Raw genomic sequence first — 20,051 nt, forward strand, 5'->3', positions numbered from 1 at the left:
TGATTTGCACAGAATATTCAGTTTTTATCAAGAACATTACAAGGTTAAATATAACCCTAGTGCTGGCATTCCTCAGTAAGTTATCTGTGCATCTGTTGATGCCTGAGCAATATACAGTATTTGTTTCTCATACCATAGATCAAGTATAAATCGCTTGCTTATCTTGATACATTATGTACATTTCTTCTTATGAATACTATGTGAACAAGTAGGGAGCATCGATCTGTTAGATATTTAAAGAGACCTCATGTATAGAGACTGAAACGTTTCCATTCTAAGTCATAGGGGCCATGACGGTAAGCTGTAAATGCTGTCTCACCCACTGGAGGGATCAATATGGATTGCTCTTCACGTCTATTTATTCACTGCTCATAGCTATTTTTGCTTTAGAGAGTTGATGCTGAAGGGAAGGGATAAAGATAGTTAGTCTAATTTAAGCCCTAATTAATATTTGTATGAATCTAGGGAAGCTAGAGGAGCTGGCTGCTACTGTCATGTTCACAGCAATGAAGCATATTAAGTTGCACAAGTGTGCATGTTCAGAGGCTTTTCAGTATTTTTAGTACCTGATTATTTAGCTGTAATTGAAGCAATTTGACGTTATCATCCCTCTTTTAGTGAATTGTTTGTTACCAAGTAAAGGATGGAATGGATTGATCGGATACTGAGATATGTTATCAGACTTGTGTCAGCCTAAGATGCTGGACTGGCTGTCAATGCAAGTCATCAAGTGTTGAATTTTTTCACTTTTATTCTTCGTGGTGTGATTAACAAATATCTCTAATGTGTCACATTTTTATGGTATGGCAGTTCCAGTACATGTCAGTTAGTATAGATCTTATGATATAGGCTGATTTTTGTCTAAACAAGTCCAATTTCAGTATCTTCAGATCAAGCTGTTTTGTTTATAAGCAATTACATATGAACATTTGGATTTCTGCAAGGACAATCTTCTTATTTTCATGCTAAGTAATGTATTTCCAACTGTTGCAATCAATAACTCATCTGCTAGTTATTATTATCTGTCACAGGTCTGTCAGATTGCAGGTAGATTCACTGGATGCCTGAATTGATCTCTTGCACAGAGCTGAACTAAACTTTTCAGAGCATTGGTTTGTAAGGCTATGCATTAGTTAACAAGTTAAAGGTCCTGTTTTTCGTACTTTTTTGAAGCTTTGATTGTGTTTACAGTGTGCAATATAATATATGTTCATGTTTCGCGTGTAAAAAAACACAGTATTTTTCACACAATTCACCTATCTGTATACCGCTGTTTTCACTGTCATAAAAACGGATTGATGACTTCCTTGTTCTATAAAGTCCCTCCTTCAGAAATACGTAACGAGTTCTGATTATGCCAGCAGTTCCTGTGTTGTGATTCGACACCAGCTTAGCCCTCGCTGCCCTCCTGGAAATGCTTTTGGGATAGTTTTGAGAAGCAAGTGGGCAGGAGCATGTGCTGGAGATGTACTTATAATCACAGGAGCGTTTTTTACTGACGAGATGCGCATGAAAATCGCATTTGATTTTTTTGCACAGCCCTAACATCTAGTTAACAAAGCTAAACAGTGTTGCCCTTTGTGTAATAAGTTACAGAAACTGTTAAACGCACCAATTTAAATAATAAAATACACTTACCGGTTGTGGTCCATAAACAACGCCTTCTCCAGACAAATAGGGAACTGCTCCATCTTTCAGGAATAATCTTTTTGCGAATCCGGCATTAAACTGATTGAGATTGAGAAAGCTGTCCTCAGCAAAATGTGCTGCACATAGTTTTACATGTGGATTATAATTTTCGGGAACCAAGTTAAACATAAATTGTAACCATTAATCTCCAAGTATAGCATCCCTGAGAAGGCCAGACAAAGATGATTGGACTCCGAGATGAAAATAACAGCATTTCGGCGACAAACACAAACGCAGCTCTTCCCCCTCCTCCGTCGGAGCGCAACGAGACCAGGCCCCGTTTGTGAAATCATGTAGGCGGAGGTTAGTCAAAGAACTGTTTTAGTGAGGTCTTTACTGCAGGAACTAGAGTGATGTAGTCCAAACGGGTCATTTTTTGTAGGCGAATTCTGTTAAATAAAATATCTCGCTTGGCATTGAACTTTGAGCTTTAGAATTTTACAGGTATTATTTATACTCTAACAACAACATTACACACTAACTAAAGTTTAAAACATGGGATCACGAAGAACGGGACCTTTAAATGTCACTAAATTGACAATTGATTAGTGACAAAAGGTTCCAGGTTTAAACTTGATTTTAAATTTAGTATTTTCAAATTTTTCCATAGTTGTCCCCTCAAATGTACAGTACAGACATTAAGGAGTCACTGGATGTTTGCTTCAGTATAATTTGGATTACTATATAACGTATATCATAGATGAGAAATACAGTGCTGACTGTTGCTGAACTTTGAGTGTTGTATGCTAATGTCACCATTTGCAGGAAATAGCAGGCATCAGGTATCTCTTTCCTTGGTTAAATATGCTTAGGCTACATATCAAATTTGGGTAGCCATAAGCAGTCGCAAGTGGGGAAGTCATAATTGATTACTGCAGAAAGATTATTTTGAGTGGCATAAAGAACATAAAATGAGAAAAAAATAAGCAGACAGGTTCTCCTTTGTGGATCTTGAGAGGTTTTACAAGTAGAATGTTCACAGTCCCAGTTGGACGGACGCAAGCAAGAAACTTCTTGTTTCTGTATCAAGTCACAAATCCCTGAATAGGATTTTGAAATGCTTTCAAAATCTTGCTCCTGATTAAATATTTATATCTGTCTCAGTATGTTGCATACATAATATTAACTTGGCATACTTGCTATTTAAAATCTCTCTCTCAAGCTCTTGACGGTTTCAAATGTGCAGCGATTGTTTTGCCTGCTAAGCAAGTTATTGGTAGGTCAATGTTGAGGATATTTTTAGAGTAACATTGTGTCTATTTAAAGTGGGTCACTGGATTTTTTTTCTACTCACTCAGTACAGTACATCTTTGAATGCATCGTTTTCTTTCTCAGCATCAATTGGTTGAATTGTAAAAAAGTCAAAAACCTGGAACCATGAATGCTTGAGACATATCGTCCAGTCTTAATTTTTGATAAGATGTCAGATTGAATCACTTTGGGAACAATGAGGGGTAAATTGCCCTCTTGTTTTTTCTGGTCAGACTAGAACCCAGCTGACCAGCGGTACCCTGAGATCCAGATTGGATTTGGAGATGTAATGAATTCAGTAGACCCACACTTTGTCTTCCAGGGCAGGGCTTCCATCCATATCCAGTTCCAGAATTAAGGTGACCTACTTTATAGAGCAGGGACAATCCCTTTATCTTGGTTGATGGTTTAAAATTGAGAAAGGGGGCCAGGATTGGAAGGTTTTTCTTGGCTCACATTTGGGACAATTAGATCTCTCTTTCCCTCTTTCTCTGTGCATCTTCAAAGAGCACAATTAGCACTTTAGCAACCGTGTAACAGGGAGTCCACTGAGATGTGGCCCTGCTAATTTGAAAGCTGTTCTACAGAGTTTTCAGAGTTAGGGTTATTGAACTTTCTTCTGATTTCAACTGCACAGGCCTGCACACTTAGATCTGTCTAACAGATAAAATTTCAATAGTCAAGTCAGTCATATTAAAACACATACATTTTTTTGAAATTCTCAGAGACCCAAGCTTGTTAGTAACGATGCATTTTCTTTTCCCCTCCACTAAATGTCACTAAATGCAGTGCAGTTTTACATTTTTAAAAGCTTTCCTAGTGAGAGTGAGGGCCAAAAATTCAGTATGGTCATCTCACAGCAGCCTTCTGACACTCTAAAGTTAATTAAGCACTGCTCATAATCATTTGTAATATTTATCTGATATTTACCGTATTTTTCGGACTATAAGTCGCACCTGAGTCGCATCAGTCCAAAAATATGTCATTACGAGGAAAAAAACGTATATAAGTCGCACTGGACTATAAGTCGCATTTATTTAGAACCAAGAGAAAACATTACCGTTTACAGCCACGAGAGGGCGCTATATGCTGCTCAGTGTAGACTACAGGAGCACTGAGCAGCATAGAGTGCCCTCTCGCGGCTGTAGACGGTAATGTTTTCTCTTGGTTCATTTCTCCTGGTTCATGTCAAATTAATTTTGATAAATGTCGCACCTGACTATAAGCCGCAGGACCAGCCAAACTATGAAAAAAAAAAGTGCGACTTATAGTCTAGATAATACGGTACTGTGTATGATGTGTAAAGTACGGTGGCCAAGATAGCTCAACGTGATGCAACTTAAGAAAACACATGCAAATAGAAAAAGCACCAGCAAATTAAGAAAACATCTTCATCAGTTTGAAAATTTTTAAAAAAATTAATACAAGACATTGTCAACCAGACGATTAACACTATTAACAGCAACTATAATGTGATTGTAGGGGTGTAACGGTACGCAAAAATCACGGTTCGGTACGTACCTCGGTTTTAAAGTCACGGTTCAATTAATTTTCGGTACAGTAAGGGAAAGAAATGCAAACATTAAACTGCAGGTTGTTTATTACTATACACTTTTTTAAAATACTTTTTAATAAAATAAGTATAAAATAAAAAAAGAATAAGAAATAAAATACTGCTGCAAAGTTCTCCACTAAATAAAATACTCTCAGTCTCAAACCAATATCATATAATAAAATATAATGAAAAATATAAATAAATAACTATGATTACAGTGCAGCATTACCAATCCCAGCTTGTAGGCCTGCTTCACCAGAACCGTGCGGTGCCTGCTGCTGTAGGTGACAGGGAGGCCGCCGACAGACCAGGCTCTTGTCTTCATGACAACAATATCTATACTTCATGTTGAGCATAAATATAAAGCCTACTGATAAAGGACACCGTCAACAGTATTGACGGCAAAAAAAGACTGTTTGACGGGATTTGTGCTTAACGCGGAGACTTCCGCCACTTAATATGTTCGTTTGGAAACACGAAAATGTACTTATGTTCCGCATACAAAATATTGCATTCCGTCATTCGGTACACACGTGCACCGTACCGAAAGCCCTGTACCGAAACGGTCCGGTACGAATACACGTACCGTTACACCCCTATGTGATTGCATATTAAGTAGCAATATTTGTTAGTTCTGTTTGTTGTTTTAGGGTTAGCATCATCTGAGGTCCTCTGAGGGGTCAGCATCATCTCTTCTCAGGTGTTCTGGATCCAGACTGGAGCTTGTGTAAATCCTAGGCAAAACAGAGAAACACATAGAGACATAATTAGCGTAGCTGCTGTTCCAACAAAGTAAAATTAATTAGTTTAAACAAAGATAAAGAATAAGAATGTGCATTTGATCAGATACAACTGCAGTCACAAATTATGAGATGCATTATTCAAATGCTTGGCGAAAGAGATTTCTAGATAGAGAGAGTGTGTCTGAACCCCGAACATTATCAGAAAGGCTATTCGCGAGTTTGGGAGCCCAATGCAAAAAAGCTCTACTTCCTTTAGTGGACTTTGCTATCCTAGGAACTACCAAAAGTCCAGCGTTTTGTTTCACAGTTACATTGTGTATTTTGTGTACTTGTATTTAAGCTAATAATTTCGAAACAAGCTAAGGAATCATATGATCAGATGATGTTAAAAGAAATAAAAATCACACCTTTCATAGTAGACATTGAAGCCTGTCCCAGCCAGTTTCGTCACTTGTTGCAGTTCTCTTATACATTTCTGATTTGGTCTTTGCATATTTGCAGCACATTTCTGTATTTAATTGTGAGTTGTGAGTCTCTGCAGAGTGTGTTTCTGTGTTTGGTTGTGTTGTCAAACTGATGAAGATGTTTTCTTAGTTTGCTGGTGTTTTTTTTCTATTTGCAAGGTTTTTTTTTTTAAATATTAAGTTTTTTTTTTTTTCAGCATGTTGAGCTCTCTCGGCCGTAGTAATGAGCATAATATAATATAATATAATATAATATAATATAATATAATATAATATAATATAATATAATTAATATAATTAATATAATATAATATAATATAATATAATATAATATAATATAATATAATATAATATAATATATAATCTTACCAACCCCAAACATATGAACAGTACCATGTATGTTTTGTTTTAAAGTGATTTAATACATTCATAGTTTATATTTTCACAAGCCACTAAATGAAATGAACACATTCAGTACAGTAAAACTCTGCTTTTCCTGGAGAGGATTTACATCACGTCAGTTTAGTCCTCAAGTCATGGAGAAAAGCTTGGTTTGGTCATAATTGTTGTATATACTGTAATAGGTTGTTGCATCTAGCCTCCAACAGTGTGTGTGTCAGAATTGACAACATTCAAAGTGAACTGCCTTCAAAGTAGACCCTAATCTTTATTTCTTCACCCCATCCAACTAATGAAGTACATTTATATTCTGAATCAGCTGATTCTCGACTAACTCCACTTCTGTTTCTGGGTAACACACGGAGTGCACAAACAAACCACTCCACTTTTAAATGACCTGCCATTTAGCCTTCACAAGCACAGCCTAACCCACCATGAAGCACACTAGAGCGCTGCAGATCATATGCTCATATGCTGCTGAGGCTAATGGTAATATGACTCATGATGTTCAGACACTATTGAGCTGAATCAATCCTCTGTTCATTCATCCTTTCCGGGCTTTAGAATTATAGGAGATGCTTAACTCTGTAAACCAACACTGCTTTCCTTCTCCTGGTTTAAAAGGACACTAGATAATTTTTCTTTTTTTATTTGTATTCTTTTACAAATCACATTATCAACCTTTTGTTTTCTTTTGAAATTTGAAAACAAACTGAAATTTGTAAAATAAAAAAAAATAAAAAAATAAAAATTCTTCAAACATTGCTCTTAAATATTTCAATGTTTATGAAACAGTACAGTTCAAGCAGCATCAAGGCCTTGTTTGATTTTTAGGTAAAGCAATGTAAGCAAATTGACTCCATTGCACTGAAATGCATTGTCAAAATGAGCTCAGTGCCTAAATGTAAATGGGCTCTTGAGGTGAAAATGAGAGGAGGACGATTTAATGTTAATAAAAATAACAATTAATTTTTTAAGTTCAAATTTCATTTGTATATTTTGTTTGTATTTTCACAGCTGTAATACCATAACATGTTAGTGAAGTTGGAAAGTGGCACTTTTCTATCAAAAATGTGCTGAATCTGCTGATGTAATTACACCCTTTAGATAGGGAGGGGGAGGCTGGGGTAGAGCAGAGTTTGGGTGCCTCTGTTGGTAAAAAAACGAAGAAAAAAAAACCTTTTCCCAACCACCTTCGAATGATCCCTTTCAGAGCTGAGGACTTTTGAGAAAAAAAAAACAAGTGAGGCTTGCCTCCATTCTGGTATATCAACCAATCATCATAGAGATGTGAATTACGTGCTTTTAGTTTGAACTTCTCGCGCTGCGCTGATAATGTACCAAGTACTTCTAATGAGCAGTGATTTTGAATATTTGATCACCAACATTTCGATAAATTAATGTTGTGGAAAAGTTGTTGTGAAACTTATTGTGAACCTTGTGTATTAAATTCAATGCACACAGTGTTTCCCACAGAATTAGATTCTATTTGCGGTGGTGTGGTGTTTAGGGACCGGGGAAGGGGGGGGGGGGGGGGATTAAGTTAAATATTGTGTGTGTGTGTGTGTGTGTGTGTGTATGTTTGTGTGTGTTTGTGTGTGTTTGTGTGTGTTGTGTGTGTGTGTGTGTGTGTGTGTGTGTGTGTGTGTGTGTGTGTGTGTGTGTGTGTGTGTGTGTGTGTGTGTGTGTGTGTGTGTGTGGGAGGGGGGGGGGGAGTCGTGGCTTAATGGTTAGAGAGTCGGCCTCGCAATCGAAAGGTTGTGAGTTCGAGTCTCGGGCCGGCAGGAATTGTAGGTGGGGGGAGTGCATGTACGTTCTCTCTCCACCTTCAATACCACGACTTAGGTGCCCTTTAGCAAGGCATTGAACCCCCAACTGCTCCCCGGGCGCCGCAGCATAAATGGCTGCCCACTGCTCCGGGTGTGTGCTCACAGTGTGTGTGTGTGTGTGTGTGTGTTCACTGCTCTGTGTGTGTGCACTTCAGATGGGTTAAATGCGGAGCACAAATTCTGAGTATGGGTCACCATACTTGGCTGAATGTCACGTCACTTTCACTTTCACTTTCACTTTATGTATGTATGTATGTATGTATATATCATAAATATATCATATATTTTTAGTGACAAGTACACATTTCCATTGCCAACACTTGATACCTTAAAGGGATAGTTCACCCAAAAATTTAAATTCTATCATCATTTACTCACCCTCAAGTTGTTCCAAACCTGTATGAGTTTCTTTGTTCTGTTGAACACCAGTGTTGTTTTTGGCAGCCCTTTTAGATTTAGTCTTAGTCTTAGTCTTTTGGACGAAAATGCTTTTTAGTTTTAGTCACATTTTAGTCACTTATAAACTTGATAGTTTTAGTCGATGAAAACGCAAAAAAGTTTTAGTCACGTTTTAGTCAATTTTAGTAAAAAACAAAAAAGTAGTCTTTAAAAAATTAATTTAGGTTAAAAAGTATTGGAAATGGACTAAGGTTTGACAGGTTGTAACAAGTGTTGCAATTCATAAAACAACAGTTAACCTTAAAAGCTTTGCATAATAAACTAGACTTTCTCATTGATGGAGATGCAGTGCTGCCAAGCTGTACTTCATGGTCGCATCTAAAATTTCAGCAAATTGCCTATTTTCTACAGTAATCACAGTAATAAAGGAATGGTTTAAAGTTTAAACAGCAAAAAACTTTGAGCTACTACAACATTACACACAGATAAAGTGGTAGCAGTGGAATAACTGTTTTACTCAAAAAGCTAGGAATAAAAAAAACATTCTTACTTTGGCAATTGTGGCTTTATTTGAGAAATTGCTAAAGTGCAATGAACAACGTGCCCAAAATATAAGCTATTGAGGAACACATACTTTTGCTCTACAACTTGTGCTTCAACTTGTCTGCCAGTGCAACAACAAGATGCATATTATTTGTAAACACAAACATCATACAACCCTGTCTAATAAAAGTGACACAAACATTCAGGGATGCAAACACATGTATGGTGAAAAAAGAGAGAGTTATCGAAGCCCTCACCCTGCAGCAAATATCACAATTTTATATTTATATATGAATGTCAAGAGCTAAGAAGTGTATGTATTTATATAGCCTACACTACACACAAATAATATACAATTAAATTATGCTCCTTTTAAATGTATTGTGTAGACTAGGTATAAAAATATAGGCTTTTACTAATCTTTCAGTGCGCAAAACCATGATAATATGAAACGCTTCAAAACAGAGTGCACAAAGCGCGTATGCACATCACGGGTGCAGAATGATGTGCTCAAAGCAACATGGAGTCACAGTGTGCTGCGCTGCTCAAGTGCGCATTTAAAAGTACGTGCAACCCCGCCCCAGGTGCAGCCCCGCCTCGATCTGCAGGCTGCAGCCGGGTGCTTCTTCAGAATCAAACAGATCTCGGTCCCCATTGACTTCCATAGTAGGAAAAAATATATACTATGGTAGTCAACGGGGACCGAGATCTGTTTGGTTACAAACATTCTTCCAAATATCTATCTTTCTGTTCAGCAGAATAAAGAAACTCATACAGGTTTGGAACAACTTGAGGGTGAGTAAACGATGATAGAATTTTCATTTTTGGGTGAACTATCCCTTTAAAGACATTGCTATTGCTACATTGCTATGCAATTGCTACACTTTCTATGCTATGACTGCTCCACAGACTTCTTGTTGCAAATTTTGCTCTCACACACACACACACACAAACCTGGACCTGGAGATGGACACATACACACACTCAAACTCACAAACTTACTGACACACTCAAGCACAGGCTCACACACTCAAACATTCTAAAAGACTCACACACACACTCACAGACTCAGACACACACAGGCTCACACACACACCAAACTGGACCTGGAGGTGGACACACACAGACTCAAACCTGGAGATTGAGGTGGACAAAAACCAACACACACCAACCTGAACCTGGAGATAATAATAATATAATGTCTAGTCTGGTGGCTGTGATATATATAAACCTACCATGATTTTTGGAATGACTGATCGTGAGAGGAAAAAAATGACGTTTTAGTCGCATAACATCGGTTAATGGAAACGCCGTCATTTCGCAATAGTTGTTAATCGATATTTAGAAAAAAAACACTAAAGTTTTGCGCGAATCTGTAATGGAAACGCGACAGCGCTTAACATAGACTAACTTCTCAGAGTTATGTTGAGCAACAGTGTTCATTGCAGTGTTCATTGAAGATTCTGGAATCTTCGCTGGGGGAATACAATCTGTAACCAACGCATGCTCATGTTTTGATTCAGATCGTGTTCGAAGAGGAGGGGCTAATCGTGCGTGCCTCCATTGTCAGTTTGTGAGAGGGAGGGAGCAAGCAGCGTGCAGCTCTACAATAAAATACAATTGTACCCATATTAAATAGCCTAGTTTTAAAATCTGAATCAATCCGTGGCGGTCTGCGTTGATATTGTGGCGGGCCGCCACAAATTAATGAATGTATGGGAAACCCTGACACAGACTGAAGTAGTTTAAGTCTTTGGTTCTTTTAATTGTGATGATTTAATTTTGATTTCCTGAGCCTTCAAAATGATCTCTCGGTTCGGTTCACTAGGCTACACAATCATACCATTTGAAAAATGTTTTTCAACAAAGTCTCTAATTCTACAGAGGTCTAATGGGCTCGGTGCACAAGATGGCGCCGATGAGCTTCAGCAACGCGAGTGTGTGCAGACTTACTTCCGGTCTTGAGACGCTCGCATTGACTGTAAGGGAAACTTACATATGAAACTTGGCTAGATGTATATAATCAATGATTTTTTTAATTTAACAGTGGATAGTGGTATATTAAAGACATGGGGAAACATCCTCCCTAAATTTTTGCGTACCTCTGTGTGGAAATTCATCAAGATACAAGTGGAGATTGCTTTATTTTTCTGTTGATTATGCAGATCAGCGTCGATGTCAGGTTAATCAGTCCACAGAGATTTCTTCTTTCAAACACAAACCACTCAAATATGCAATACTTTTCATTTTCGAAGAGCTGGTTTTGTTCTGTTATGTAAGATCAAGGTTTCTGACTGTCAAACGAGACGCACAGAAATTTCTGATAAAGCATGTTTTCTTAACTTTATTTGATAACATAATTTATAACTGTAACTGTACAATTAAACGTAATGTAATTATGGTAGGTTTGCATTAATTAAAAGATCGCTGTTTGCATTCATGTGTGTTTTTATCAATGTTTGTTTTGTGAAAGATCAGCAGCATAAACCATTATCTGACTGACATAAATCATTATCCGAGCAGTGCAGGTATATTGTTATTCTTTTGCATTAATTATCAGATAAAACAGATATTAAAATTAGAAAAAAATGTATTAGTTAATTGTGTAAAATAAAGTATGTTGTGAAAATAATGATGAAACAAACTTATGTATGTGCACAATTGAGAAATGGATACTTATGAAGATGAATCGCAGCCCAAGTCTCACGAAGTAAATAATAAAAAATAAAAAAATCGAGAAATAAGTAATTTGTACATTTACATAATTGGTAAGGTAAAAATAAATTATGTATCTATGTGTACACACCATGTGTTCAACTTTCATTTCGTGAACAGTAGGGATCAAGTGTATTAAATTCATTCACCAGACCCAAACATACACAAGTTTCAAATCCACTGGCTCAGTTAACATTTATAGTAATAATAGCAGTGTATATCTTATTTGCATTTGAAGTCCTGTAAACATATAGAAGGTAATATTTGGATTTCTCCGGTTCCTCAGCACTGACGTTTAGCACAACCGGAAATATCTACGCACTCACTCGCAAGACCGGAAATCCAAGATGGCGGAGATATGCAACTAGCCCATTATTTGTTTGAAATATAGTAAAAACAGTACTATTGTATAATACTTATCTAAGTTAATTTAAAATAACTCTTTTCTATTTTAATATTTTAAAATGTAATTTATTCCTGTGATGGCAAAGCTAAATTTTCAGCATCATTACTCCAGTCTTCAGTGTCACATGATCCTTTAGAATCAATTCTAATATGCTGATTTGCTGCTCAAGAAATATTTCTTCTTATTATATATGTTGAAAACAGTTGTGCTGATTAATATTTTTGTGGAAACCGTGAACATTTTTCAGGGATCTTTGGTGAATAGAAAGTTCAAGAGAACAGCATTTATTTGAAATGCCAATCTTTTGAAGCATTATAAATGTATTTGTCTTTTGAACAATTTGATGCTTCCTGGCTGGATAAAAGCATTCATTTATTTATTTTTTAATATCTTTCCCCTAAACTATATAGAACACTAATGTTTTCAGTGGTTTTATTATAATGTTTTCCTTTACGTTTGCAGACATGATCACTATTCTGCTGTAAATATTCCTAAAATTTCTTCTTTCTTACTCCAATAATAATAATAATAAAACTTTAAATACATAAGTGTACCTACATATAGACAGAATTTAATTTTTTGGTTGAACTAGTGCTTTAAATGAGGAGGAGGAAAGCAGCTTCCTGGGTTAAATTCTGAAGCATCCCTCCCCCCGTCTCTGTCTCTCACTTCCTTCTTCTCTCAGTGCGCATGTCGTACAGAAGAGAGGAACAACCTCTTGATCTATATTTAGAGCCTAAGGCAGAAAAATCACAGACCCACCTCAAGGCCCAACATCAGCCCCCAACCCCCCCACACCCCCCCCCACCCCCCCCCCCCCCCCGCCCCATGTGCACACCTTCAAAAAACTCAAATCAAGGACAATGCTCTATCTTTGAGATTAATTAAATGTATAATATATCTATCCTGTAGAGCGCCTGGCCATAAGACAACCGGACTGAACTTCATTTTGTGGAACCTAAAGATGGAGAGCGAAGCGTGGCGAAATAAGAAAGGGAGAGAATCTGAGAGAAGGAAGAGCTTCATGCTTTGCATGCTAAGTTACTTTTGTTTCAAGGCTGCTTCTTTCTTGTAGATGTACTGGCTCTGTCTGTTTTGGAACAGACATGTAAAGGCAGGATGAATATTACCAGCATTCACAGCAACAGGGGCTCAGTAAATAATAGCAGAGCGATTTGTTCTGCTCAAGTTATCAGTCGTTCTCTCACTAATGGTATTCAGCAGATGTCATCATGGCTTAGATTCATTTGATGACCTGTTACACAATACCATAGGATGGTGTTAGCAATTGAGAGCTTTTTGAGTTTATCATCCAAGTAGAATTAAAGGGGTAGTTCATCCAAAATTTCAGTTCTTATAATTGACTCACCTCAATCTCATTCCAAACCTTGATTTTCTTTGTTCCGCAGAAAAAAAGATTTCACAGAATGCCCAAGCTGCTCTTGTGCTCTCACCCATCAAATGAATGGTAAATGGTAAATGGACTGCATTTATATAGCGCTTTCAACAGACCACATGGCCATCCAAAGCGCTTTACAATTTGCCTCACATTCACACACCGACTGCGGTGTCAGCCATTCAAGGCGCCATCCAGCTCGTCGGGAGCAGCTGGGGTTAGGTGTCTTGCTCAAGGACACCTCGACACTTGGTCAGGTGGAGCCGGGGATTGAACCACCAACCTTCTGGTTTGTAGACAACCTACATGAACCACTGAGCCACTGCCGCCCCATCAATGAAAGTGCATCGCAATTGTAGTTCTTTTATTAATTATGCAATGTAGTGCTGCAACGACGCGTGAAATGTTGAAATGTTGTGTCACACTGTTTACATCTCGCGCAATGGCGGCTTCTACTCCTGGGAATGGAGAAAGTTGCATTCTATCACAAAAACAATAGGAAAACATACTGGCGCTCTCCGGTGTTACGGTGTAACTGGTTACCATGTTATCTGGTGACCAACTTCCTGGTTCAGGTTTCCGCTGCAGATGTGATGGAATGACCGCAGCAGATTCTGCGATTCTTAAAGCACAAACTGATGTGATATTAAAGTGTCTAATAAACGCAGACTTGCTCATTGCATGATTCTGATATTCTTGTAAGGATTACAAGTTATTGGTATGATCACCCGTAGCGGCTGAAGTAAGTAGGATAAACAAAAAAATAACAAATAAAGTAAGTCTGTTTTGGCGTGGGTTTCGAACACGCGCTAAAAGACGGCGCGCCGTGTGACAACAGTCACGAACCACTGAGCTACCGATCTACGCCGAATCAGCTCCAGATCTCTGGATTCAAGACAGGACTCTCGGCGGCACATCGTGCAGCTGCTGAATCAAGGAAATGTGATCGTATTTCCCGCGTGTGACCTGTGTTTACCTATTATGAAAATAAACCATAGCAGAACCCTGACTACATTTTATGGTTTGTGATGCTAAAGAACATTTAATGAAGTCTCAGAGACACTAGATTAATAATTGATTTTAATAAAAATAATCGTTAGAGTAGTCGAGTAATAGAAAAAATAATCGTTAGTTGCAGCTCTAATGCAATGTATAAATGGTTTTCTAAAACAATAAGATAGATTTGTGTCCATAATAGACTGAAACTTAAGGTGTTCACCATTTAATTTTATTCTATGGAAAAGGGCAGCTTGGACATTCTGCTTGGACATATCCTTTTGTGTTCCACAGAAAAAGATTCATGCCTGTTTTAAAAAGACATAAGGTTGTTATAAATGTTCTGTTGTAAGCTGCTTGTTTATTGTTTGCAAACAGATGGGATGGAAATTATTGAATTATTAACCATTAAACAGTTGGCGTATATGATACTTCAGTGATAATATTCTAGTCTTAAATCAAATATTGTTGTCTTCGAGATCTGTGGTTAGTCATTAACCACCCTATGTTTCCATGCTATGATGCAGCACTTGGTTTTGTTTTGGGTTTTTCATTCAGTCTTCAGCTTTGTGTAATTTCTGCCAGAACAAGCTTTGTCTAGCTCTCATCTGCTTGTCCTGAATTCACTCCAAATAACATGACAGACAGATTTATTCAAGTGTTTTACTCTTTAACTCTCTGCAGTTTGTCACAATGACAGAAAAAGCTTTAAATGTGCTGTGTAAGGACCAGCTTATAAGATTGAATTTTAATAGAATTATATATATTTTACTGATATTATCATGGTCTGTGAGTTAATCTATTAATATTATATTATATATATATAATTTTTTTATTTTATTAAACTCACAAGATATTCTGTGTCGATTAACATTATGGGTTGTCCTAAAAAGTGCATGAGACATATCTAATTTCAGTCAGACAGTATAATAGAAATGCTGTGGTGTCTATCAGGCCTTGGCAGATGCATAATTTTGTCGTCTCATGCCTTCTAAAGGACAATGTGATTTTTTTTCCCCCTTCTTTTTTAAATGACTGCCTTAAGTGCTGAAATTCATGCTTTATATTCTTCAGAGACCTGGCAAAAAGTCAATTTTGCTCTTTAAAGCAACATTTTCTGAACACTCCTTTCATCTGTCATTGATCAAACAGGCAGACACATAGTCCTGTGCTGATCTCACGTTATTAGTTACTTGTTACTTTATTATTTATTACATAAGTAACTCTATTAGTTACTTATGTAAAAAATGAATTAATGTAAATAACTTATTCCCAAGAGTCTATCATGTGTTAAACCTTCATCTGTGAGTCATTAAATGTCTGGTGTTATAGTCTGTAAAGAGTCATCAGTTATAATAGATTCACATACAATGGCTCCACCTTATGGTCATTATTGGTCACTAACCAGTCTTGGATTTGTCAATTTCCACAGCTGTTCACTGCAATCTGACCCAGAATGGGATTGACCATCAGATGTGTGCAGAGGATGTGACCTCACACCTGGAGGAAGTGTCTGTTGATCATGGACTGGATGATGACAGCCAAGGCTTTCAGGACCAGAGTCCTGGTTTCCAGAGGCGATCTCCACCTCAGCGCTCCGTCTCAGAATCTGAGCTCTCCAGGGTGAGAATAGATTTTATAATAATAATAATATATATAATAAAAATAATATAAGACTATTACCATGATCTCAAACACTAATGACATCTATAATTACACTACTGCTTAAAAGTTTAGGATCTGGAAGGTTTTTTTTAAAGAATTTTGAAAGAAGTCTCTAATGCTCACCAAGGAATTATTGCTGCAATTATTTGCTCAAAACTTCAGTAAAGGAGTATTGTAAAATGTTATGAAATATTATTGCAATATAAAATACATTTTCTATGTTAATATCTAAGAATGTGATAGCAGAGCTGAATTTTCAGCAGCCATTATACCAGTCTTTAGTGTCACATGATGCTTCAGAAATAATTTTAATATGCTGATTTGGTGCTCAGGAAGCTGTTCTTGTTATAAATTTTGAAAACAGTTTTGCTGCTTAATATTTTTTCAGGATTCTTTGAAATAGAACTCTTTGATAAAATTATTATTATTGTTATTGTTATTATTATTATTGTTGTTGTTGTTGTTGTTGTTGTTGTTGTTGTTGTTGTTGTTATTATTATTATTTAAATTTGAATTGTCATGTGTAGTGAAGAATATCACAAATTTTTGAGATACTGTATAAAAAGACTGAATACTTCCTATAATTTACCTTAAAAGCTTCTTATAATTCTTATTAAATTTGCTTATTATGTTTAATGACTCTTACATTAATTCATATTACAAAAGGAAGAGGTTATCGTGTCACTTGCCATATCGTAAGGACAGCTTGGTTTTCATGTCAATTATGACATTTTGCAGTCCAGCAGGACAAGGATCACCAGACGATTTCAAGTCAAGGCAGATTTATTTATATAGCACATTTCATACACAGTGGTAATACAAAGTGACTTACATAAAAGAAAAGAAAAATTTATAATAAAAAAATTAACAACAGTAAAACAAGGAAAATGTTTTAAAAACCTAGAAAAATTTATTAAAATTGATATAAAAAGCTTTAAATGAATTTAAATCCATTAAGAATAGAAAATGACTAGTGTTTTAGCACATCTGATCTCTTCTGGAAGCTGATTCCTGCGGGTGGCATAACAACTTAAAGCAGACTCCCCTTGTTTTGTGTGAACCTTTGGTATTTCTAACTGACTCGATCCTAATGATCTGAGTGGTCTGTTAGATTTATATTCAATTAACTATGTATTTAGGTCCTAGTCCATTGAGTGGTTTATAAACAAGTAAAAGTACTTTAAAATCAGTCCTAAATGTAACTGGAAGCCAGTGTAAGGACCTGAGGACTGGTGTGATATGCTCAGATTTTCTGGTTCTAGTCAGAATCCTGACAGCGAGCGTTCTGGAGGAGCTGCAGCTGTCTAATGGTCTTTTTGGGAAGGCCAGTGAGGAGAGAATTACAATAGTCCACCCTGCTGGTGATAAAGGCATGAACAAGTTTCTCCAATACTTGACTGGAAATTTAATTCTTTTAATTCTTGAAATATTTTTTAGAGGATAGTATGCTGATATAGTTCTGCTTTGACATGACTACTGAAACTAAGGTCTGTCTCCAGAATCACACCAAGATTCCTGACTTGAGTTTCAGTTGTTCGACCCCTAGAGTCAAGGCATGCATTCACCTTGAAAACTTCATCTTTGTTTCCAAATGCAATGACTTCAGTTTTTTCCTTTAACTAAATACATTTCTAGCACATCCAACTGTTCATTTCATCAATACATTGGCAGAGGGAGTCAATGGGGCTGTCGTCATTTGGTGATAAGGCTAGGTAAATCTGGGTATCATCAGCATAGCTGTGATTGGCAGTTTGGTTCTTTCTCATTTTTTGACTCAGTGGGAGCATATACAGGATAAACAAGAGTGGTGCAAGAATTGACCCTTGTGGGACTCCGCATGTCATGGACATCTACTTAGACTTATGCTCTCCTAGACTCACGTAATAGCCTCTTCCTTCTAAGTATGACCTGAACCATTTGATTACCATCCCAGAAAGCCAGACCCAGTTTTCCAGTCTCTCTAGTAGTATGTTATGGTTGACCGTGTTAAACGCAGCACTAAGATCTAGTAGTACCAGCGCTGATATTTTGCCACAATCTGAATTTAAGCGAATATCATTTATTATCTTAATGAGTGCTGTCTTTGTGCTCTGATGCTGTTGGAAACCCCAGGTATCCATTTAAGTATTTGTTCAGCTGATTTAAAGACTACCTTTTCAATAATTTTGCATATAAAAGGAAGATTTGATATTGGTCTATAATTGCTCAAAATGGTGGTATCAAGATTGCACTTTTTCAGAAAGGGTTTAACAACTGCAGTTTTCAGGGAGTTTGGAAAAGTCCCAGAAAGAAGTGAAGCGTTCACCACTTCCAAGAGATCTAAAAAAAATATGTGGGAAGTGTGTCAAGATAGCAGGTTGATGATTTAAGGCGCTGTACTATTTGTTCCAAAATGTTTCTATCAATTTCTTCAAAAGCAGACATAGTATCTTCTTTTTGATATTGCGGTCGATTCTGACTGACCTCTGCATAACTTGGGGATGTGCTAATCACCTTCCTGATATTATTGAACTTCTCAGAAAAGAAGGAATTAAACTCCTTTTGCAGCATTTGCTGTCGGAGAGCATTTCACTGGGAATCTGACTTGGAGGAGGTTTGTCAGTCTCTCAACAGTGGAAAAAGAGTGCAAGTGTTGTTTAAGCTACTGTTTATGAGGTTTGAGAAGAAGGTCTGTCTAGCTGTGGCTAGTTCTACATTAAAAGCATGAAGGCTATCTTTATAGATGCTACTGTCATAATAGTGAATTTCAAATTTCGTCTTCTGCCACATCCGCTCAGCTTTTCTGCATTGTCTTTTCATACTCTGAACTGCTGTTGATTGTCTCCAAGCTGATTTCTGTCTGCCAATATTGCTGATTTTCACAGTAACAATGTCATCAAAAACATTTTTAACTTTTGAGTTAAAGGAATCAAGGAGATCAACAGAGTACAGAAATGCTTGGTGTTGAAGATATAGCCTTCATAAATAGCACTCTAGTGTTCTAATTAATGCATCTAGACAGATCTAGATTCAGATTTCAGGCATCTGGCAAATTATATATTACAAAAATAAATGTATATAGGACCATTAAGTTTTTGTCAGTGATAGAAATCTGGACCCAGCTATTTTATTTTATTTAGTTATTACAAAAATTATTATATAATCTTTTAACTTTTGGTTTAATGGTTAAAATAGGCTTTGTTTCTTTATCAAAATAAAATTTCACTTTTTCTTTTCTTTTTTTAAGGTGAATTACAACTTCCTGTTTTTACATTTTCTATTATTGTCATTTAATAAAGGAAGCAGAGTATACATTCTGATAAGAAAAACTGAATTTACAATATCCTTTTACATCCCCAGGTGTGAACAAAAGCTAGCATATTTTCTCTCTGCATACATTACTCACTGGCATTACAAATATTTTTATAGTTATTAAGCTGGTCACCACAAGATGGCACTCTAATGCACAAAGTCTGCTTTGTTGCTCTAATTGAAGCTGTCCATCTCTCTTATTAAACTTCAGCTGAATTTGTGAATCATATATAAAATCCTGAGCTGTATATTTGAGAAAGACAAATTCATTCCATCAAACAATAAAATGCATAAATATAAAACATACATTGTCATTTTCATTGAAGCCATATATATTTTCTCCTTCATCTTCAATAATAAATATTTTTATATTGATCAGTGCTTCAGATAATAAGTCTACAATGCCTCTAATATGAGTCCTGACTCCTGTTTTAATAGATGATGATTTTAGTGCTGTTATGCATTCATATCTTCAAGTCATCATGCTTTGTTACTATAATAACATGAAAATTCTTAAATTGTCTAATTATACCAAAGTCAGAATGACTGTGACATTGTGTGTGTGTGTGTGTGTTATAATTTAAAAACTCTCTTTACTTCCCCTCAACATCCATCTGTCACTCATCTCCATTTAATTGGCTGGGAATCCACCTGCATAGTCATTCCCACTTGTCTCCTACCTGCAGGAACTTGAGTATTTGTGACTTCAT

The 20,051-nt window shown here is 36.6% G+C and overlaps 1 protein-coding gene across 2 annotated transcripts in view; it reads left to right on the top strand.

The window, feature by feature from the left end:
* Positions 1–20,051, top strand: part of LOC132104192 (sterile alpha motif domain-containing protein 12-like) — a 98,601-nt gene that overhangs the window by 3,003 nt on the left and 75,547 nt on the right. For both annotated transcript variants that reach the window (XM_059509472.1, XM_059509471.1), the window contains exon 2: positions 15,818–16,008. In XM_059509472.1, the coding sequence (XP_059365455.1) occupies positions 15,818–16,008 (191 nt within the window). The remainder of the gene's footprint in view (positions 1–15,817; positions 16,009–20,051) is intronic.

This window comes from Carassius carassius, chromosome 25 (genome assembly GCF_963082965.1).
Source record: "Carassius carassius chromosome 25, fCarCar2.1, whole genome shotgun sequence".
Taxonomy (NCBI): Eukaryota; Metazoa; Chordata; class Actinopteri; order Cypriniformes; family Cyprinidae; genus Carassius; species Carassius carassius.